This window comes from Oncorhynchus clarkii, chromosome 13 (genome assembly GCF_045791955.1).
Source record: "Oncorhynchus clarkii lewisi isolate Uvic-CL-2024 chromosome 13, UVic_Ocla_1.0, whole genome shotgun sequence".
Taxonomy (NCBI): Eukaryota; Metazoa; Chordata; class Actinopteri; order Salmoniformes; family Salmonidae; genus Oncorhynchus; species Oncorhynchus clarkii.
In genome coordinates this window covers 45,800,561-45,822,976 of record NC_092159.1, presented here as the reverse complement: position 1 = coordinate 45,822,976, position 22,416 = coordinate 45,800,561, and the positions used below count along the sequence as shown (strand labels likewise).

At 40.0% G+C, this 22,416-nt stretch overlaps 3 protein-coding genes across 4 annotated transcripts; 2 read left to right on the top strand and 1 right to left on the bottom strand.

Moving 5' to 3' along the window:
* Positions 1-805: 805 nt before the first annotated feature.
* On the top strand, positions 806-15,149 carry LOC139364881 (calponin-1-like). The gene is made up of 7 exons (XM_071102065.1): positions 806-1,116; positions 10,101-10,222; positions 10,436-10,502; positions 11,139-11,276; positions 11,419-11,535; positions 11,725-11,871; positions 12,049-15,149. Exons 1-7 carry the CDS (start codon positions 1,057-1,059, stop codon positions 12,286-12,288), a joined length of 891 nt encoding a protein of 296 aa, XP_070958166.1. The 5' UTR covers positions 806-1,056; the 3' UTR covers positions 12,289-15,149.
* A 2,124-nt stretch (positions 15,150-17,273) lies between these two features.
* Positions 17,274-19,609, bottom strand: LOC139364880 (uncharacterized). Of its 2 annotated transcripts, none has more exons than XM_071102063.1 (11): positions 19,578-19,609; positions 19,458-19,485; positions 19,269-19,345; positions 19,054-19,135; positions 18,660-18,882; positions 18,438-18,505; positions 18,279-18,334; positions 18,001-18,089; positions 17,821-17,894; positions 17,545-17,668; positions 17,274-17,384 (listed from the first exon to the last, which is right to left on the bottom strand). In XM_071102063.1, exons 1-11 carry the CDS (start codon positions 19,596-19,598, stop codon positions 17,375-17,377), a joined length of 852 nt encoding a protein of 283 aa, XP_070958164.1. In that variant the 5' UTR covers positions 19,599-19,609; the 3' UTR covers positions 17,274-17,374. The 2 variants fall into 2 exon arrangements, with proteins under 2 accessions (XP_070958164.1, XP_070958165.1); XM_071102064.1 differs by having other exon boundaries at positions 19,269-19,342.
* A 26-nt stretch (positions 19,610-19,635) lies between these two features.
* On the top strand, positions 19,636-22,317 carry LOC139364879 (transmembrane protein 205-like). The gene is made up of 4 exons (XM_071102062.1): positions 19,636-19,864; positions 20,405-20,513; positions 20,683-20,846; positions 21,118-22,317. The coding sequence occupies exons 2-4, from the start codon at positions 20,414-20,416 to the stop codon at positions 21,418-21,420; spliced, it is 567 nt and encodes a 188-aa protein (XP_070958163.1). The 5' UTR covers positions 19,636-19,864; positions 20,405-20,413; the 3' UTR covers positions 21,421-22,317.
* The last annotated feature ends 99 nt before the right edge of the window (positions 22,318-22,416 follow it).

The following is a 22,416-nucleotide window of genomic DNA, read 5'->3' as shown; positions in this document are numbered from 1 at the left end:
TCTTGGCTTCTTTTCAAAAATATTTTTAAAGTAGATTGTAGTATTTAGTTCCAAGTTTGTTATGGAAAAACCAAGACATGAATTGTAAAGCATCAGGGTTGAAAATGGTAAAGGAAGAATACATATAAAATGTGAATCACTATATAAATACATTTGGGATACATTCAATGTATTATTATCAGGATGAATCATATTGCTATTCATACTGAAATCCTTTTGCATAAGAAAGTGATCAATTAAATATGCTCAAGTGAGAAAGTGTCCATTTAGCCTTTTCAATATCTGCTTTCTTAGCCATCCTTGACCATGACCATAATTAGGGTTACACTGGTCTTGAACCTCTTTGCCCAACAATATAAACCAAGCTTCTTCAGGTTTATGATGGATGGGTCAATACTTTCAGGCCTGACAAATAATTTTGTCATATAGGATCTACACATACAGTAATGAAACACCTTGCCGCATGTATAAATATTACTTTATAATACTTTGTATAAATATAAAGTTAAATGTGTAATTCAAAACTCTAAAGGTCTGCCTTGACCTGTGATTGTGAGGTAGACCCTCAACTATTTAATAATAGCTATAGGTCTATGAATTTGTGATGTGCTTGATATTTATTTCATTTGGTAATGAAAGTGAAATTGGATGCAGTAAAATTAGGCAATTGAAAAGGATCATCCATCCAACATCCAATTCCCCTTAAGGTGGAAAAAGTGACACTGAGCGAGTCTAATGCCATACTGGTGACATCACCCAGAGGAAGAGGCAACGTCGGGATTGGATGGTGGCCCTAGCCAATCGCGCCGCACTCCAGAAATCCACAGATGGGAAGAGTTTAAAAAAGATTGAGAAAAGTGTTGCAGAGTGGTCCACCGCCTCACCAGAGCGAGCAAGAACGTTACAGAATCTGAATACTCCTGCAACATCCGCGGGTCTGTCATATCAATTGGAGTCCAGGGAGAAAGAGGACTTTGCTGTGGGTTTTCTCGTGCCAGGATAGAGGGGTGTATTTCACCATTTTTAAATATCCTCTGTGAATAATCAAAGATAACTATGTCAAAGAATTTCAAAGGTGGACCATCCTTCGGACTTTCTGCTGAGGTCAAAAGTAAGGTATGTATCTCGCATTTCATGTAGCTTTCCTTTTAATTGAAATGAAAATAATGGGGTCTTTGCGTAATTTGCATCAGTGGGCCAAGAGAATGCTCGCAATCAGGAAGGTGCGCACTTGACGCTCGCATATCTTGTTGTTGGTACGCGCATCTTCTCAGATGTATTAGTTGTAGGGGAACCAATGGTATATCGAGGGCCAATAATATATTTTTAATTTCTGTTAGGAGGTTTTGTCGAATAGGCTTTTTGGACCGTCAAATTGGACTGTCAATGGTGATCATGGATTACTCATTAGGCCTATACTGATAAATGGCAGCCTACCATTCTGACAGTTTACTTTATCGTTTAATATGTGAGGGTATCCAAACCAATTGTATCTGATTCATAACTTTGAACTGGGTCGTTTAGATTACAAGTGATATCATCTCACCTGTCTGCCACAGAGCACAATGACAGAATTACTCCCAGATGAGCCCACAAGGCCTGATTTCAAGGTGTCTCTAGAAGGCTACCAGTATGTACATATTTTTTAAAGAGGCAATCTGTGATCGCTACATTCATTTTGGACTTTTAAATTCATGATATCCATTGATTATTGAAGAATATGACTTCATAAATCCTTCATGAGCTTACCCCATCATCAGAACCCATCAGTGGTTACATTTCTACAGACCCATCCCTAAGCTATTTTACCAAATGAGTCGCGGTTTGTTATTGTTTCAACTGCAGATTGCAGCTTTAAAGTCTAGGCGAGAACTAAATGAGTCATCAACACCCATCAAGAGTCAATGGACCAGTTACTGTAGGCCTACCATGTAGGCGACTGTGCTGTCAACATCCACTGATGTTCTGGGAGAGATTGTATTTTCAGTGACAGTGCAATGACAGTGATGCACAAAATGTGTGTGTGTAACATAACTGCTGACAACCCATGTTCAACTTGGACATAGCATGACTCTGCCAATGGGATCAAATAACTATCCCATGATATTCCAGAACTCCCAACTCCATGTCTGTCAATGACAACTGAATTTGCTATCCCTATCATCAACCTTATCGTGTTGGAAGAGCTGTGGTTCCTGCATACATAGTGGTTTCCTATCCATACTTTCACAGGGGCACTCTTCAAACGAACATTTCCTTATAGTTGGCCACCGTGCCTTGCGAAAGTATTCGGCCCCCTTGAACTTTGCGACCTTTTGCCCCATTTCAGGCTTCAAACATAAAGATATAAAACTGTATTTTTTTGTGAAGAATCAACAACAAGTGGGACACAATCATGAAGTGGAACGACATTTATTGGATATTTAAAACTTTTTTAACAAAGCAAAAACTGAAAAATTGGGCGTGCAAAATTATTCAGCCCCTTTACTTTCAGTGCAGCAAACTCTCTCCAGAAGTTCAGTGAGGATCTCTGAATGATCCAATGTTGACCTAAATGACTAATGATGATAAATACAATCCACCTGTGTGTAATCAAGTCTCTGTATAAATGCACCTGCACTGTGATAGTCTCAGAGGTCCGTTAAAAGCGCAGAGAGCATAATGAAGATCAAGGAACACACCAGGCAGGTCCGAGATACTGTTGTGAAGAAGTTTAAAGCCGGATTTGGATACAAAAAGATTTCCCAAGCTTTAAACATCCCAAGGAGCACTGTGCAAGCGATAATATTGAAATGGAAGGAGTATCAGACCACTGCAAATCTACCAAGACCTGGCCGTCCCTCTAAACTTTCAGCTCATACAAGGAGAAGACTGATCAGAGATGCAGCCAAGAGGCCCATGATCACTCTGGATGAACTGCAGAGATCTACAGCTGAGGTGGGAGACTCTGTCCATAGGACAACAATCAGTCGTATATTGCACAAATCTGGCCTTTATGGAAGAGTGGCAAGAAGAAAGCCATTTCTTAAAGATATCCATAAAAAGTGTTGTTTAAAGTTTGGGAGACACACCAAACATGTGGAAGAAGATGCTCTGGTCAGATGAAACCAAAATTGAACTTTTTGGCAACAATGCAAAACGTTATGTTTGGCGTAAAAGCAACACAGCTGAACACACCATCCCCACTGTCAAACATGGTGGTGGCAGCATCATGGTTTGGGCCTGCTTTTCTTCAGCAGGACAGGGAAGATGGTTAAAATTGATGGGAAGATGGATGGAGCCAAATACAGGACCATTCTGGAAGAAAACCTGATGGAGTCTGCAAAAGACCTGAGACTGGGACGGAGATTTGTCTTCCAACAAGACAATGATCCAAAACATAAAGCAAAATCTACAATGGAATGGTTCAAAAATAAACCTATCCAGGTGTTAGAATGGCCAAGTCAAAGTCCAGACCTGAATCCAATCGAGAATCTGTGGAAAGAACTGAAAACTGCTGTTCACAAATGCTCTCCATCCAACCTCACTGAGCTCGAGCTGTTTTGCAAGGAGGAATGGGAAACAATGTCAGTCTCTCGATGTGCAAAACTGATAGAGACATACCCCAAGCGACTTACAGCTGTAATCGCAGCAAAAGGTGGCGCTACAAAGTATTAACTTAAGGGGGCTGAATAATTTTGCACGCCCAATTTTTCCGTTTTTGATTTGTTACAAAAGTTTGAAATATCCAATAAATGTCGTTCCACTTCATGATTGTGTCCCACTTGTTGTTGATTCTTCACAAAAAATACAGTTTTATATCTTTATGTTTGAAGCCTGAAATGTGGCAAAAGGTCGCAAAGTTCAAGGGGGCCGAATACTTTCGCAAGGCACTGTATATGTACAGATGGGCAAAAAAGTATTTACTCAGCCACCAATTGTGCAAGTTCTCCCACTTAAAAATATGAGAGAGGCCTGTAATTTTCATCATAGGTACACTTCAACTATGACAGACAAAATGAGAGAAAAAAAATCCAGAAAATCCCATTGTAGGATTTTTAATGAATTTATTTGCAAATTATGGTGGAAAATAAGTATTTGGTCACCTACAAACAAGCAAGATTTCTGGCTCTCACAAACCTGTAACTTCTTCTTTAAGAGGCTCCTCTGTCCTCCACTTGTTACCTGTATTAATGGCACCTGTTTGAACTTGTTATCAGTATAAAAGACACCTGTCCACAACCTCAAACAGTCACACTCCAAACTCCACTATGGCCAAGACCAAAGAGCTGTCAAAGGACACCAGAGACAAAATTGTAGACCTGCACCTGACTGGGAAGACTGAATCTGCAATAGGTAAGCAGCTTGGTTTGAAGAAATAAATCAACTGTGGGAGCAATTATTAGGAAATGGAAGACATACAAGACCACTGATAATCTCCCTCGATCTGGGGCTCCACGCAAGATCTCACCCCGTGGGGTCAAAATGATCACAAGAACGGTGAGCAAAAATCCCAGAACCACACGGGGGGACCTAGTGAATGACCTGCAGAGAGCTGGGACCAAATTAACAAAGCCTACCATCAGCAAGGGCATTGAAGATGAAACGTGGCTGGGTCTTTCAGCATGACAATGATCCCAAAAAATAAGCATTTCAAGGTCCTGGAGTGGCCTAGCCAGTCTCCAGATCTCAACCCAATAGAAAATCTTTGGAGGGAGTTGAAAGTCCGTGTTGCCCAGCAACAGCCCCAAAACATCACTGCTCTAGAGGAGATCTGCATGGAGGAATGGGCCAAAATACCAGCAACAGTGTGTGAAAACCTAGTGAAGACTTACAGAAAACGTTCAACCTCTGTCAATGCCAACAAAGGGTATATAACAAAGTATTAAAATAAACTTTTATTATTGACCAAATACTTATTTTCCACCATAATTTGCAAATAAATTCATTAAAAATTCTACAATGTGATTTTCTGGATTTTTTTCCCTCATTTTGTCTGTCATAATTGAAGTGTACCTATGATGAAAATTACAGGCCTCATCTTTTTAAGTGGGAGAACTTGCACAATTGGTGGCTGACTAAATACTTTTTTGCCCCACAGTATGTATATATGTACATGCATAATATATATGTATACACATTATATATATATATATATATATATACATACATACATACAGTGGGGAGAACAAGTATTTGATACACTGCCGATTTTGCAGGTTTTCCTACTTACATAGCTTGTAGAGGTCTGTAATTGTTTTATCATAGGTACACTTCAACTGTCAGAGACAGAATCTAAAAAAAAAAATCCAGAAAATCACATTGTATGATTTTTAAGTAATTATTTTGCATTTTCTTGCATGACATAAGTATTTGATACATCAGAAAAGCAGAACTTAATATTTGGTACACAATTGCAATTACAGAGATCATACGTTTTGTGTAGTTCTTGACCAGGTTTGCACACACTGCAGCAGGGATTTTGGCCCACTCTTCCATACAGACCTTCTCCAGATCCTTCAGGTTTCGGGGCTGTCGCTGGGCCATACGGACTTTCAGCTCCCTCCAAAGATTTTCTATTGGGTTCAGGTCTGGAGACTGGCTATGCCACTCCAGGACCTTGAGATGCTTCTTATGGAGCCACTCCTTAGTTGCCCTGGCTGTGTGTTTCGGGTCGTTGTCATGCTGGAAGACCCAGCCACGACCCATCTTCAATGCTCTTACTGAGGGAAGGAGGTTGTTGGCCAAGATCTTGCGATACATGGCCCCATCCATCCTCCCCTCAATATGGTGCAGTCGTCCTATCCCCTTTGCAGAAAAGCATCCCCAAAGAATGATGTTTCCACCTCCATGCTTCACGGTTGGGATGATGTTCTTGGGGTTGTACTCATCCTTCTTCTTCCTCCAAATACGGCGAGTGGAGTTTAGACCAAAAAGCTCTATTTTTTTCTCATCAGACCACATGACCTTCTCCTATTCCTCCTTTAGATCATCCAGATGGTCATTGGGAAACTTCAGACGGGCATGGACATGCGCTGGCTTGAGCAGGGGGACCTTGCGTGCGCTGCAGGATTTTAATCCATGATGGCGTAGTGTGTTACTAATGGTTTTCTTTGAGACTGTGGTCCCAGCTCTCTTCAGGTCATTGACCAGGTCCTGCCGTGTAGTTCTGGGCTGATCCCTCACCTTCCTCATGATCATTGATGCCCCACGAGGTGAGATCTTCCATGGAGAACCAGACCGAGGGTGATTGACAGTCATCTTGAACTTCTTCCATTTTCTAATAATAGCGCCAACAGTTGTTGCCTTCTCACCAAGCTGCTTGCCTATTGTCCTGTAGCCCATCCCAGCCTTGTGTAGGTCTACAATTTTATCCCTGATGTCCTTACACCCTCTCTGGTCTTGGCCATTGTGGAGGGGTTGGAGTCTGTTTGATTGAGTGTGTGGACAGGTGTCTTTTATACAGGTAACGAGTTCAAACAGGTGCAGTTAATACAGGGAATGAGTGGAGAACAGGGAGGCTTCTTAAAGAAAAACTTGTAAGTTTGTGAGAGCCGGAATTCTTACTGGTTGGTAGGTGATCAAATACTTTTGTCAAGCAATAAAATGCAAGTTAATTACTTAAAAATCATACAATGTGATTTTCTAGATTTTTGTTTTAGATTCCATCTCTCACAGTTGAAGTGTACCTATGATAAAAAATGACAGACATGCTTTATAAGTAGGAAACACTGCCGATTTTGCAGGTTATCAAATACTTGTTCTCCCCACTGTATATATATATATACATATGCCAGTGGCATGACATCCGATGACAGCGGATATGCTCCAGAGTCTGACAGACAGGTACGTCAGCAACCTAAATCTCCTTTTAAGGTGTCCCTGAGCTCTGTCTTACAACCTGAGCAAGTGTCTCTCTGTAAACAATTTACACTCCAGTGGGGAATGACAAAACACTGTTGAGGCAGAGGAGAGGCAGACAGAACAGGGCCTTGTGGATTCACTGGAATGTCAACCTTCAACATGTTTGTATCCAGGGGTGAAAGGAAATGTAATGTATTCCCGGGACAGGGACCTCCAATGTGTGTACACACCAAAAGAAAATCTATATGGGCCTAATCATAGAATTACATTTAGAATCCCTATTAATTTAATAGGATCTCTACAGGCCTAATAGTAAAGATGTGTCCTTTAACTTTTAAAATGTATTAGACTACCTTTTAATGTGGCATAAACATGACCTGTCATGTCTTTTCATCTGATTGTCAATCAATTACTTCAAAGGCTAATGTAGGCTACCTGTGCAAGTTACTCAGGTACTTCTGAACAACAGAAGGTGCGGGAATAGTTTTAAAGCTATATTTAGATATTTTTCTGCTTTTTATTACGTAACATTTGTTAGTCAACTTGTCTATAATTAGATCCTTACAGCTCCTCTTCTGTTATGACTTGATGATCATCTAGAATACTAGATAAAGCCTTGCTAATGATGGCATAAATCGATAGAATGATCAATGCATCATCTACAATCTATACAGAACAAAAATATAAATGCAACATGTAAAGTGTTTGTCCCATTTTCCATGAGCTGAAATAAAAGATCCCTGAAATGTTCCATATGCAATAAAAGCTTATTTAGTTTACATCCCTGTTAGTGAGCATTTCCCCTTTGCCAGGTGTGGCAGATCAAGAAGCTGATTAAACCACATGATCATTACACTGGCCTACAACGTTGTTTTAGAGAATTTGGCAGTAAGTCCAACTGGCCTCACAACCGCAGACCACTTGTAACCATGCTAGCCAGGACCTCCACATCCGCCTTCTTCACCTGCATGATCGTCTGAGGAGGGGGAGTGGGGGTGCTGAGGAGTATCTATTATGTCTGTAATAAAGCCCTTTTGTGGGGAAAAACTCATTCAGATTGGCTGGGCTTGACTCACCAGTGGGTGGACCTGGCTCCCGAGTTGGTGGACCTATGCCATCCCAGGCCCGCACTCCGGCGCCCCTACCTAGTCATGTTAATTAATTTATTTAAATTGACTGATTTCTTTCTATGAACTGTAACCCAGTAAAATCTTTGATATTGTTGCATGTTGCGTTCAAATCTTTGTTCAGTATAGGTGACATAGTTCAAGTTTATCTTTCATTTCTGCTTCTCTCGCGGACCGAGGACGTTTAGGGACCAGGGAGATTTCCAAATGACATCTGTTTGACCGGTTTAAAGGAAATGAAAAGCTGTGAAAACGATCCAACATGTTTCTGATAGTATTTCATTTCGTTTTGGATGCATATTTAATGTGGCTGAAAATTAAATACTGTCAGCTTTTATGTAGCTGATGAAATTGCACTTTAAGGCTACACAACAGGTCCCTAAAAGCGCTCAATCTCATTCGCTCAAAATGCTGAAATAAATCAATCGTATTTCTCCACTCCTGATCCCGAGACAAAATTAACATTTGGATAATAATTTTACTGCGAGGAACACTATATTCTGCAGGAGTTAAAATTATAATAGGCGACATGTGAGACCTACAGTCAGTGTCCAGACCTCAGTTACTATTCCAACTATTAGGCCAATCCACGCTAAAATAATTCCAACATCCATGCAGCAGTGCCTTTTGATAAATGCAAAGAGACATCACTTACACAACACCAAAGTGTTCTGAATGACATTCGGTGATTGTCCTTCATTGGGCCTACACAAGTATTGTAACCTGAATTGATGCGTACACTGCTGTCCGCGCGCATCTCGGTCTCGGCCGCTCATCTCTGCCTTATCAAAATGTCAGTGTTATTGTTGAACCACACTGCAAGTCTATTCGCTCATTTTTCATGCGAATGACATGCGGTATGAAAAATAGTGTGATAGCCTACAGTTTTCTTGAAATCTGTTTTAATAATTGTGATAGGTTCATGTTTTACCGGCATGACGTACACCCACTCTTTATTTTGCCGGTACTCCATACCGGACCGTTCTGTCTTACTTTCACCCCTGTTTGTATCAACTTCAACCATTTTATTCCTTATGCCATGGCCTACACTGATTTAATTTATATTCTCTCCACTGAGTTAATACATGAAAAACACTGATAGAATCAATGGATAGGTGCCAATTTTGGCATCAAATAAATAAATTAACCAGTTCTGATTACATTCCTGACCTCCTGACACAGTTAAATGAAACTCTGACCAAAATACCTTGGCTGGATGCAAGTGCTGTTTGCAGGTCTTGGCATCTCATTATCAGATGTGGTTTGCCTGAGTAGATTGCCTCACTGTAAAAGGACAGATTCCGGAAAACCCAGAGGGAGAGAGGGAGCACAGGGAGGAGTAATAGGGAGAGCTGTTTCTCCCAAGTTTGGTGTGATGGACTGGAAGCTACGCAAACCCTGCTGCTTTGAAATACCTGTTTGTGTTGGCTCCTGGTCTCACAAGCCCTCTCCCAGACTGTGAGTGAGCAGAACATTCAGAAAAGGAGAGAGCGCAGAGCAAGAGGGGGGCTACAGACCCACCATAGAATTTCTGGTATTAGGGGGATGCGTTTGTGCCAATAGGGAAATACATGGAAGCGGAGAATCAGTGTTTCTCCATGCAGGAATGTCCCATGGCCATTTTAACATTTCTTCCTGTTTTTTAACTCTAATCTTCATAGGTTTTATTACAACGGGTAGGCTTTCAAAGGAAAGTCGAGAGGAATGTTATCCCTCTGTTACAAGATGAGAAAGGAAAAGGGAGAAGGGGGGATAATAGCTCTGATAAATATCATAGTTATATGACTTGTTTACTATAGTTAGTTTGTTGTAAGATCATTTTTATTTTTCAGGTAGCCAAGCACCTGTCACAAGATCATTCATCATGCAAAACTGACAGTTACAAGACCTGAGTGTCTGCAGATGTTAGGATGCAGTCAAATGCAACACATTTACAGTGCATTGGGAAAGTAATCAGACCCCTTCACTGCGTTGTTTTCGCTGTGTCATTATGGGGTATTGTGTGTGGCGGAAAAATAATAACTTAATCCATTTTAGAATAAGGCTGAAATGTAACAAAATGTGGAAAAAGTGAAGGGGTCTGAAAACTTTCCGAATGCACTGTATAACATTTGACCTCTGCCTCTTCAGTTGGCCCAGAAGTATGACCCCCAGAAGGAGGAGGAGCTGAGGCTGTGGATCCAGGACGTAACAGGCAAGAAGATCGCTGATCCTTTCATGGAGAACCTAAAGGATGGGGTCATCTTGTGCGAGTGAGTGAACGATTACTCTCCTCAGTACTGTGGCCGTGCAGAATGTCATGCAGAATGGCAGAGAGCATATTGTGTGTCATATCACCATATTACTTTCTGTGGCTTCCAATATCATTCAGTCTCATTCATTTCCCCACTGTTAATGATGACTGGGCCACTCAAAGTCAGAACAGTATTTTGACTGTTCTGTGCTTTCTCTTTCCTTGTGTGTAGACTTATCAACACACTTCAGCCAGGATCTGTGAGAAAGATTAACACTTCCCCTCAAAACTGGCATCAGGTAAGCTTGTTCTGAGACAGAATAAATGTTTTTGTATTATTATATAACATCATGCCCATCAGTAGGCTATAGTTCTTATAGATACTTTGCTTAGTATTGAGCAGCAATAAGCATGCCAAGAGTCAGTAGTTTTTTCCACTCCATACCTTCCATCCACTGAACTCGCTGAAATATGTATCCAGATAGATAGTCTTTTGCTTGGCATAGTGTTTATTTATTTACATTCCAAGCTGCAGCTACGTTGTTTAATGGGGCACATCTCAGCATGCGTCTTCAGATCTCTTTGTATGAGACTCAAAAAGAAAACAGCACTTTTAAGTGTTTGTTGAGGCACTTTCAAGAATCATCCATGACATACAATATTACTAAGAATCAATGCACTCACATGTGGTGGTCCATTTGTCAAGAATAAAAGAGAAAAAGATTATCCAACTGGTGAGTAGGGCTTTGAAGAAAACCCCACACAGCTGACCATTCTGAAGTCCTGAGTCTCAAATACAATGACTATTTAAAGAAACATGACAATATCAAAATAACAAATAACTCAGTAACTGGTGTCCTCTTTGTTTGTACTCTTGCTTTTACCTCAGTGGACCATTTTCTCTTGGCTAATTATTTTTCCTTTTCATTGCCCAGCTGGAAAACATTGGCAATTTTGTCCGAGCCATCACAGTTTATGGTATGAAGCCATACGATTTGTTTGAGGCCAACGACCTGTTTGAGAATACCAACTACACCCAGGTCCAGAGCACGCTCATCACCCTGGCTGGAATTGTGAGTGGAAACCCATAGAGGAATCTCAGTACATTGTACAGTACTGTATGTAGAAAGTATTGTCAGTGGCTTGTAAGAAACCTACTTCTACTTCACGTGAGGATCCATAATGTGTCTTTCTAACCTTCCCCTCTTTCACCAGGCCCAGTCCAAAGGTTTCCACTCCAAGCATGACATGGGAGTGAAGTATGCAACAGCACACCAGCGCCGTTTCGCCCCAGACATGCTGAAGGAAGGGCGCAATGTCATCGGCCTGCAGGTCAGAACAGTCTTTGTATCATATACACCTTATACACTAAGATATCACTGTTATTACAGGTGTAATATAAGTAGTAGTAGCAGCATGTTATAACATACCTTCATTTGTTTTTAGTTTGGCCATTAGGATTGGTTTAATGGTATTATAGTTCAGGCATAACCAGTGCGCTACCTTTGCCTGTCTGTCCAGATGGGTACCAACAAACTTGCCAGCCAGAAGGGCATGACATCTTATGGCACGCGGCGTCACCTGTATGACCCGAGGGGGGGAATGGAGAACCCTCTGGACCAGTCCACCATCAGCCTCCAGATGGGCACCAATAAGGGTGCCAACCAGGTGGGGCGCCATTTGATTTCACAAATAGATATTCTCTGGTAGAGATAGAATTGACTAACATTCTGCACATCTTGGGAGTTTTCCCTCTCTGCCTATCATGAAAGCAATTAATATGATATAAAATATTACACTTTGTAGCCTATATCTAATCCTCCCCTGCTTTTCTTCCTCTCTCAGTCTGGCATGACGGCCCCTGGCACCAGGAGACACATTTATGACAAGAGTCTGGGCTTGGAGGAATGCGACACCTCCACCGTTTCACTGCAGATGGGCACCAACAAGATGGCGTCCCAGCAGGGCATGACCACATACGGCCTCCCTCGGCAGGTCTACGACAACAAGTACTGCTCCAACCCTGATGAATTCGTCAACAACGGAGAGAGGGCTGAGTTTGACGGTACTATGTACTATGACTAAAGAGAACAGAATAACCCCAGTCCCCTCTTCTCAAGAACCCCTCTCCACCAGCAAGACCACCCAAACTGTTATTTACTGTTTCCATTATTCTCGTCCCTTGCTGTTTTTTTTGTTGTTGTGATCAACCATTCAAATCATTTTTGTCCTTTGAGGGGATTCATGCCTGGTTCAATCTCTTTGACCTTGTTATTTTAAATCACTTTAATGTAGTGGCCCACACCCCTCTCTCCCTTTGCAATGGAGATTTTTCTATTCAAATACGGTGAAAATAAATACTAAGAGATACTAATAATGTCAAGAGACCCATTCCTTAATCAATCTTATTGTTATGTCATTTTTTTATTTATAGATCTTTTATAGTTTATAAAAATGTATATTTTCAGTTGTAGATCCCCCATCCAGCTTAAACATTGAGAATATAGGAAAAAGTTCCTTGAATGGAAAGAAGTGACCGACATGTTGCTGTTAACCTTTAACCCCTGAGGAACAGGAGTCCGCTCTGGGATTCAATCCCTCGGGGCCCACAGAATCAGACGGAGTCTTCCAGGACACAGGGACATGGACTAAAAACTTTGATCAGATGTATTCCTTATGACTTTGCCTGTGTATGCACGTCTGCACTGCGCTGACACCCTGCTCTAGCTCACAGGACTGCCAATCAGCAATTTTATACCACAGATGGATTTTTTTATCTAGTATTCTTTAAATCATTAGAAGATCAGTAGTAGGGTTCTCAAATCTGATACTTGAATTAATGTAAGCCCCTAAAGGCATCGTGAAAAGCCAATAGATTTTAATATTTTTAGTATTATAAGCAGTATTCACACTTCATTAGTGATAAACAATGCAGAATCAATTTTAGCCATTGTGCCAGCTATGTTAATGTGGATGTCACATAGGCCAGTTTGCATGAGACAAGTTATAATCCCTCTATAGTTTCCATGTCACACAGCTTTAATATATTGCTGCGCTATTTGCACTTTGCATCACCTTGTTGAATATGTACATGGATAGAATTGCTTATGACTAGAAGGCAGACAAGCCAGGTCGTTGAGAGATCCATAACATCTGCACGCTGTTATACACGAGATAACGGTCTAATTAACGTCCACTTAGTCATAGCTCAATACAGCAGACCCTGTATCACTAACTACTACATGATATGGGGTACCCACCACAGATCTTGAATGTAATGTGATTTTGAGCACTGCAAGATGTGACTGTCATTCTGTGGATTCATTAATCACCTTGTACCAGCAGTCGCAAATGAATAACATAAGTTTGCAACATATTTATGCTTGGGATAATGTAGCCTAACACAGCTGCTAATGGTTTAAACATTAAACTGTGCATGCTTGACCAAACCTTTGAAAAGCAGGCTTGTTTGCTTGCTAAGAGGTTTGTTCAAGATCATGTCTTGCACCTGGAACGTTCCACAGAACACATCTCTATGCCTTGCATGCTCATGTACAAAGTATGGATTGGTTATGCCTTGTCCACAGACTGCTTACAGTAAGGAAAACAATGTAATTTTTAAAGTTGGGTTTACAATCCATTTAAGTTAAATTTGAAAGGTCTTGATATCGGTTACTGGGCAGTATTGTAATGTTTTTTTTAAATAGGAGGTATTGGAGATAAAGCTACATAAAATATTGAGTCCCTCCTGAGGTTCTGACCTCTGGAATTTATAGTGATGATTTGTCAAACTTTTGAAGGCTTAATACTTTAATTAAAGGGAACATCGTTTGATGCTGAGCCCGTAATAATCTGAAGGCCATGTTGCATTTTCCCCCCTACATTAGTGTGCCATCTAGTGTTTTGAAATCCCTTTAACATTTGGAGAAAAAAACAGACTACATTCCACAGACTTAAGGTAAAAGTCATATGTACCACAAGAGGTGTCTTTATTAAAGCACCTAACCTATTCTGTATAGTCACATGTCTAATAGCTATATAAGAAGTCAGTTGTGTATTAATAAAATGTTTTTCGTTTAGAATGAGAGCCAACAGTGCCTAGCCAAAATACAATTGGCAATATTACCCTCTGGTCTAAAACATGTGTCAATGTTGTTCAGACAATTAATTATTCAGTATTCTTAAAATATTGTATTTATTTGGCTTTCACTTATAATGAAATTAGCTGCAATACAATAAAACACATCAAAATTACAATTATTTAATTTGGGTCGTGAGTGAAAAACTTGCCACCAGGCCATATCAGATGAATTTTCGTTCATATTTGTTCTAGATATTTTAACCATTTCAGCGGTATGTGACAGATGCAGTTAGGTGTGAATTACATTGATGTGTTTATTGATCAAGTCATTCCCGTACAAAAAAAACCGAATTGAAATAAAAATCATGACATAAAATAAAAACTACAGGATCACCTCTTTTTTTTCTTTTTACAAATGAAATCTACTTGCTCCAGTAAAGGGGGACATGGCAGCTTGGGAAAGTCTAAAGACATATCCACCAACAGGCTTGCCTGTAAAACATAACAAATGATGAGGTGGTTTGAAACTTAGTGGGATTCTCAAAGATCAGGACCATTGGGACATTTCATTGCCCTACCCACATCCCACCCTGCCACAGAGAGGGAAGACAGGAAGTGTATCTTTCTTCATATCAAATCCATTAGTGTGTAGACACTGAAGATTTCACAGATGTGTTATCTGTCTTCGTTTGTTCTCCACATTCACTACTTGACAAAGCCCTGGCCCAGCCAGAGATATGTGACCCATCATAGGGAATGAGGGGTGAGGTCAAACAGGAATAGAGTCAGGGGTACCACTGCTACTGATTGGCTGCTTCGCAAGCATCTATCCAATCACTATAAACATCCACTGGTTCTGAAAGATCTGGAGACAAATGTCAAGGAGAAGTTCATTTGGGAGGTGCAGTTGTAAAGACATAGCATTTATTTTTATTTTTTTAAACAAATGCACAAGCCATTCTGTGAGCAATATGGTGTATAGATAAGTGAATATAGTGATCCAATCAAAGAATCAAAAGGATACAAGTAATGGGAGTCTGGAATTCTTCCAAGCAGACGGTGCACGATATTATTCCTGTGTTTCGAGTGCGTTCCCTGAAAAGAGAAAAGAAAATGTGCATTTGAATAGGGTGTTAGGATATGTATCAACATGTAATCAGTGATCATATTTTACAGCCAGACCATATACTGTTCCAACACAACCAAGTGAACGTACATTTTGACATCACAGGACTTCTCGTGGTTACAAAAGGGACAGGTGAATTGGGTGTCCAAGTTACCCGTCAGTTTCTTTTTGGGAGGTGGCTTCCTCTTTGATTTTCGGCGTCCCATTCTGGATGTATAATCTGTAAAATACAATAGCTACATTTTTCGGAGTTTACTAAACATGTTCTGTTGGCGGTCAAATTCAATAAATAATTATGTCAATCGTGTTAGCTAGCATATATTATATCTACTGCATGGTGCTGATATTTATGATTTTGGGCAAAAAGTAATATGCTGCGTTCAACTCGTAATCTCGGAAAACACTACTTGTAAACTAGGAACAACGAGATGTGTGGGTTCATGTGCTTTGAACTCGTTGAGAATGCCGATTGCTGGTTAATGGCAAACAAACTGTGTCAACCATGAACGAAAAGGTACAGCTTTCATACTCATAGACATATTACTGTTAAAATAATACTTTTATAAATCATGTTTTGTTGTTGAATTTAACTGCTGAAATTGCTGTTATCGAGGTATTGGCCTTAGTAGTTGATGTCAGAGACAGAGTTCATCATATGGGCAGTCCAGCAAATTGGAGCACAGGGATCACAGACAAGTTTCCCATTAGTAATTACGAGTTGGAGGTGCGTCAATGTATTTTCCCCAGTCCTATGCCCATATTTGCAAATTTACGAGATGTTATAAATGCATAAATATTCTGCCGCTATAGACCATCTGCTAGTACGCATGTGCGAGCTAATACTTGACTCGTGTAAACAAACACATTTTTTGGACCGTATTTTCCACATACATTCTAATTATATTTTCGCTAATTTAAAAAAGTCAGATGTCGATGATTAATGCTATTCTCTTGTTGGAGCCATGTTCACACTACACAAACGTGTAGTAGTAGCTAGTTCTCCGCCATCGCGCATGGACTTTTTTTTTTTTTTAGCTTGCAGCTATAAAATAGAAGCTCAACCATACTACCTTTAACACAAAACATCCTGCAAATTCTACAAATCCATGTACAACAATGTTGTTAATTGCATGAACCGTTTATTTTGGGATGATTTCTGAAGAGGCAGCTAGATAGTATTAGCTAGTAACGTTAGAGCGCGAGGAAAACAAAAGTTAGCTTGTGTTAGCTAGCTAACTAACACTGGCTTTGTAATATGCTAGCTATGCACAATTTAAACAACATAGGAGAATCACACATGTCATTTAAAATCGTGCTGGATGTATAATTTTGTTGTTTGCATGTTAGCCATATAATAAAGCACGCTGGATTAAGCATTTTCTTACCAGATAAATGACCCAAGTAATGACGCTAACAAATAGAAATTGTATCCGGAAATTATTCTGAACTCTTTCATCTGATTGGAAGATTAAGGCGTTTTTTAGGGTTGTCATTGGTCAAACAAATTATCAACCCGCCTCTCAGAATTTATAAACCTATTTGATACAATACCAAAATATATACATTGATTATGTAGTCTACCACAGGAGGCTGCTGAGGGGAGGACGACTCATAATAATGTCTGGAATTGAATAAATTGAATGGTATCAAACACATGGAAATAATGTATTGATGAGTTTGATTACCATTTAATTTATTCTGTTCCAGCCATTACTATGAGCCCGTCCTCCCCAATGAAGGTGCCACCAACCTCCTGTGTTTAATAGTGTACAGTAGATAATTATTGATAAAAAAATAACAGCCTTTTATGTGAATTATTGATAAAGAAATGTGTTGAATGCACAAAGCTCAAACAGAAAATAATTGTCAGTGTAGACCACATTTGATTTTATTTGGCTGTCATAAAGAAGACAGTGTGAGACAAGGTAGGGCAAAAGGTAGGTAGAGGATTCCAGCTATGAACTTTATTTCCTTCTGCAACAGAGACAAAATGAAGAATTCACTTCTAATGTGGTTACCCTTATAAAATATACATAAAATTAAGTGTGCTTATTAATAAGATGATAACATGAATTACTGTTGTCAGTAATAGATGAGAAACAGCAAAGCAGGATATTAGTGTGCTTTCATTTACCTGGCAGACACATCGATTTCCACTTTGATCTTTGGTGTCATTCCTTTAGCACATATTCCACTTTGCCCTTCATCTGAATCTGAATTGGCTGGCATAACCCTCTGTCCTATTCGTTCAGTTCGGCCTAGTATGCGATGCAAGAGACCATGCACATAGCAAAAAAAACGATCTATCAATAAAAACTGATCTCAGCAAACAGAAAAATACACTTTGTATTTCAATGCAAATGCTGCATATTTTGTAGATCAACAGCAAGTTAATTACCAGATATCTTACCTGTTTTATTGGGAGCCTTGCCTTTCGATATTGTTATAGTCTGAAGCTTATTCTGTAACTCAGAAACATCTGACCTAGGGGAGAACACTTGTTATAGGGATGCATCATCATAATTCCTTTAGTAATAGCAGTCTGTCAGATTGCTTGCCATCTACTCTAACCTCACCCCAGAGCTTTCACCTTGCATTTGACCTGAGCATGTCCTGAGGCCTCTGCAGTTTGAGAGCGTCGTCCTTCATCTTATAGCTGTCAATCATCCTCTCCATACACTGAAAATGGAGACAGATAGACACATTTTCCAGAACATGTCACATTACATTAGATAAGCTTCAGCAGTCCAAATTATTATAGCCCAAGTACAGTTCAGAAGATTGTTTCAATTGTAAAGTTTGTATAATTTGAGTGAAATCATTCAGGTCAAAGTGATTTGGGGGAGAGAAATGTGAGCTCTGAAATACCATATCTTTGCAGTATTTCTCTGTCAATCTGCGCATAGTTTCATCTCTTAGTTTTTCTAAAAAAGGAAAGGAAAACTTGAGTAAGGTTTTAAAAAACCTTCCATTAGAACAACATCATGGAAGAGGGTCTTGTTCTGAAAAACATAAAATCAAACTTGCTAAGCAGGCCATGAATGTTGTGGATTTCCTCCCTTAGCTCAGCAATCTGCTCCCACAGGACTTTTCGACTGAAGAAACAGACAACATACACATAAAAAAATGGAGAGAGAATTACATGTTATTACTGCATTAGCCCACTGAGCTAAATTCTACTTATCATCATGCAAGTGTAGTTCACCAAAGTATCCCCACCACACTTCAGACTGCCTTATCCAGATCTACCTGTGGTAGAGTTCCTGAGAGATGTGGTTGATGGCAGCCTGCCTCTGGATGTCTGAGGGGTGAGTGCTGGAGCAGGAGGCTTGGAGAGTAGGACAGGAGCAGAGAGAGTGGGACAGGAGATTGCGCAAGTAGTGGAGCTCAGTGGATACCTCACAGCGTAGGCCCTCAAAACGCTCCTCAAGGTGCTGAGCGGAAACATGTGCAGCCAAATGGTGCACCTCGGCTGGAGGAACAAGGACAGGAAGACAGTTTATGTAATCTTTAAGTCATTGTTATGACAGTGCTATTTAGCCCTTATGACAGAGGGTTCAACTCAAGTAAACAGTAATAATAATAATCATGGAATCAAGGGTCAGGTGTGGTTCGGGCGTGATTGTGTTGTGTCCTCACTTACATTGAAGGACTGCCATGGTATTGAGATTCTGGGTTCTCTCTGCCTCGTGCATGAATAAAGTTTTGCACAGGGAATCAATAGTCTACAAAACAGCAAATATTAGTTGAAACAATATCCCCTGAATAAAACAGTAACCAAAACAAGCCACCAAAGAAAACAGTAGACAATGGTGAATATGGGAAAAATACTACATTTGACAGGAAGCAGTTAGTCACCTTGGCTTGTGTTTCAACCTCTGACCTAATTCTTTCCACAACATCTCGGAGAGACTCCTGAGATTCACCTACTGCTACTAGAAGACAACTCAAGAAAGTCAGTGAACAATGACCATGCAGTATTACACCAGGTATTGTCAAGTTATGTTAGTTTCTGATGATCACACTGACACAATAACACTTACACACCTTCAGCAGGAAGGGGCGGTGGTTCACACTGAAACAACAATCGGCATTGTATTAAAAATCATTCTAACAAACTATTTTGGTACTGTATGACATTGAGTGCCACATGTGTTTTCTGCTCACCAAGGCCCTCTTGTCGTCCATGTCAACTGACCTGAGCTAAGTAAATTGTAAGTGGGTGGATAAAAACAGTGTCACAATGACAAGGCGAGGATACGTTCTATCTCATTGATGATTGGTTTGTGGGTTATAATTTAACGTAATATTCATTCTGTAATCATGTGATTTGTAGATATTGCTTGAGGGCGTGGTTAATGGAAATTGACGTCTGAGAGAGGAAGTGTTGTTCTGGTGTTCGATCAACGGGAGTTGCGAAGACTGTTTCTCTTCAGTCAACATACCACATCCAGGTAGATATTTTTCAGTTGAGTTTTTAAAGGAAAAAATAAGACAAACAAGTGAAAAGCCACTGTCCTCTCTTTGGAATGCACTGCAACACTACAGGCGCGCAATTGTGTAACTCACCTAGCTACGAATTACTATGTTAGCTAGCTAACGTTAGATGAGTTGTGCTAGCGAGATTTCTAGTTTATCTGACAAATGTCATTCCACTTATGGTTTCCAATTCCCAAAATATGATATTGAATTAAGTATTTAATCCTCAGTATAGCATTTTTGTTTGCTAGATAGCTAGCTATCCAACGTTGGAGTATTAGTCTTAGTAAACAGGTCAGAACTCTTATCTCTCGAAGCCACCATCACTTGCATGCATCAGGTTTGCACGTGTAGACGGACCACTTTCCAGTCCTCAAATTATGCTGGTCTTTGTTGAATTTGAGTGGGGATGTGTTTTTTTGGTTTTATGTCCCCAATGCTGTAATGGAACTTAATAATTTATCTGGGTTGCTTGCTAACATTTATCTGGGACTTTTTCTCTTTTTGTCCCCCAGATTAATACCATGGTCACAGAAGGGGAGCCTACAGATTTGGTGAAAGTGCTGCACCTGCTGGTGCTGTCCTTTGCATGGGGAATGCAGTTGTGGGTCTCCTTTATAGCAGGTGATGGATGATATTGGGATCGATAGGGGATGAGCAGAAGACATCTGTTAGATTGTAGGGTTTTGCTAACACTCAGTGGCATATCAAAAGAAGCCAAGATTAAGAATTTGAGGCACAGTATTTGTCTCCCCATTTCTCTCACTTACATTATCCCTTTTCCCACCCACAGGTGTTGCACTGGTGAAGCAGGTAACACTGCACACCTTTGGGCTGGTGCAAAGCAAGCTGTTCCCTGTATATTTCTATTGCCTACTGGGCAGCAACTTTGTCAGCCTTGCTGTGTATGCAGTCTACCACCCCAGAGAGCTGCTGGATTGGCACGAAAGCCTGCAGGTCATATCACATTCTATTTTGTAATTTAGGGCAGGATTCAATCTGTACCGGTGAAGCATTACAGCTTGCACAATCGACATGTAAAGATTATTTCCGATTTAGATAATGGTTGTATATACATTATAGACGTCACCTATGTCCAAATCAAATTTATTTATATAGCCCTTCTTACATCAGCTGATATCTCAAAGTGCTGGACAGAAACCCAGCCTAAAACCCCAAACAGCAAGCAATGCTGAAATTCTGAATAAAAATTGTTCTTCCCCTATAGATGGCTCTGTACTTTGTGGCAGTCATCATGGCAGGTCTAAACGCACAGTGGTTTGGTCCGTCTGCCACAGAGGTCATGTTCAAGCTGCGGGAGGTGGAGCAGGAGCATGGCCTGGGGAACCAAATAGGGATAGGAAGCCAGAGGGAAGCCTACGCCAAACTCAGGGAGCAGGACCCCAAGTATAAGGCCTACAAGAGCACCTTTGGCCACTATCATGGCCTGTCCATCCTATGCAACCTGATTGGGTTTATCTGCACAACCACCAACATAGTGTACACAGCTCTCAATTTACACACCATTTAGAGATTGTGTATATGTGGTGTTTGGTGACAGGTTTTCATATTGACTTTCAATCAGGGGATGTATGTATCAAGTGTCTCAGAGTAGGAATGGTGATGTAGGATTTTTGCCTTTAAATCACAATAAATAAGATTCCATAGATTTCTCATCTGAACAATCAGATCTGGAAAAAATCTGAAAAGATCTGATGTGATTGGTCAAGACCAATTAGTGGGAAAAAAATATCAGAATTGGCTGCTTGTGTAAACACAGCTTTAGGCATATTACATATGGGGCTGATCTTATTTCAGCACTCCTAGTGAGACGCTTGATGCATACGGCCCCTGAACATAACGCTTAACCATATTTTTTTAATATGCCTTTTTAATCTAATTGTTTCACCTGTCAATAGAAAACAGAACACAATGTCAAAAGATTTCAAAGTATTTTTGGTCTTTCCTTTGTCAAAACGGGGAAAGGATGAATGTAATAAAGATCGATTTATATTTTTCAGATGTACATGATTTAGAAAAATAATGAATGTTAGTGATCCTCTTTTTGATTTCCCTACAATTATTATTAATTTTACATTGATATACTTGAAGGGTTAGAGCTGAAGTATAATGTGCAGTGATCCTGATAATGTTTCAAAACGGAGGTTTAACACTTACACAGAACTTGTAGATACATTTTTGTTGTTGTTGAAAAGCACAAGATTCTGGACTGTTATTAAATGGGAAATTGTATTGCTTGTGACTTCCACTAGAGGGTAATATCTGAAAAAAAAACTTTGTACAATCATTAGGTGGATATTTTTTAACAACATAACATTTAGCGCAGGGTTGTTGCACATAATTATGTACTGTGAATAATAATAATAATTATGGAAATTCCTACAAATAATGAATTCAATAGCAACAATAATATTGTTAAGTCATCTTTGATGTTGAAACAAGAAAAAAAAATCAGTTTTAGTTGTTACCCTTGATGGAAGCAGGAAATGCACTCCTACAGTTTGAG

What these genes read in the sequence shown, in the direction of transcription:
- LOC139364881 (XM_071102065.1), top strand. Translation starts at nt 1,057, where the DNA reads ATGTCAAAGAATTTCAAAGGTGGACCATCCTTCGGACTTTCTGCTGAG. An exon ending in CTGCTGAGGTCAAAAGTAAG is followed by an intron (nt 1,117 to 10,100) that starts GTATGTATCTCG and finishes CTGCCTCTTCAG; the next exon opens with TTGGCCCAGAAGTATGACCC. An exon ending in CCCCTCAAAACTGGCATCAG is followed by an intron (nt 10,503 to 11,138) that starts GTAAGCTTGTTC and finishes TTCATTGCCCAG; the next exon opens with CTGGAAAACATTGGCAATTT.
- LOC139364880 (XM_071102063.1), bottom strand. Translation starts at nt 19,598, where the DNA reads ATGGACGACAAGAGGGCCTTG. An exon ending in TGGACGACAAGAGGGCCTTG is followed by an intron (nt 19,486 to 19,577) that starts GTGAGCAGAAAA and finishes TTGTTGTTTCAG; the next exon opens with TGTGAACCACCGCCCCTTCC. An exon ending in AGGTTGAAACACAAGCCAAG is followed by an intron (nt 19,136 to 19,268) that starts GTGACTAACTGC and finishes GCTGTTTTGTAG; the next exon opens with ACTATTGATTCCCTGTGCAA.
- LOC139364879 (XM_071102062.1), top strand. Translation starts at nt 20,414, where the DNA reads ATGGTCACAGAAGGGGAGCCTACAGATTTGGTGAAAGTGCTGCACCTG. An exon ending in GTGGGTCTCCTTTATAGCAG is followed by an intron (nt 20,514 to 20,682) that starts GTGATGGATGAT and finishes TCCCACCCACAG; the next exon opens with GTGTTGCACTGGTGAAGCAG. An exon ending in ATTGGCACGAAAGCCTGCAG is followed by an intron (nt 20,847 to 21,117) that starts GTCATATCACAT and finishes CTTCCCCTATAG; the next exon opens with ATGGCTCTGTACTTTGTGGC.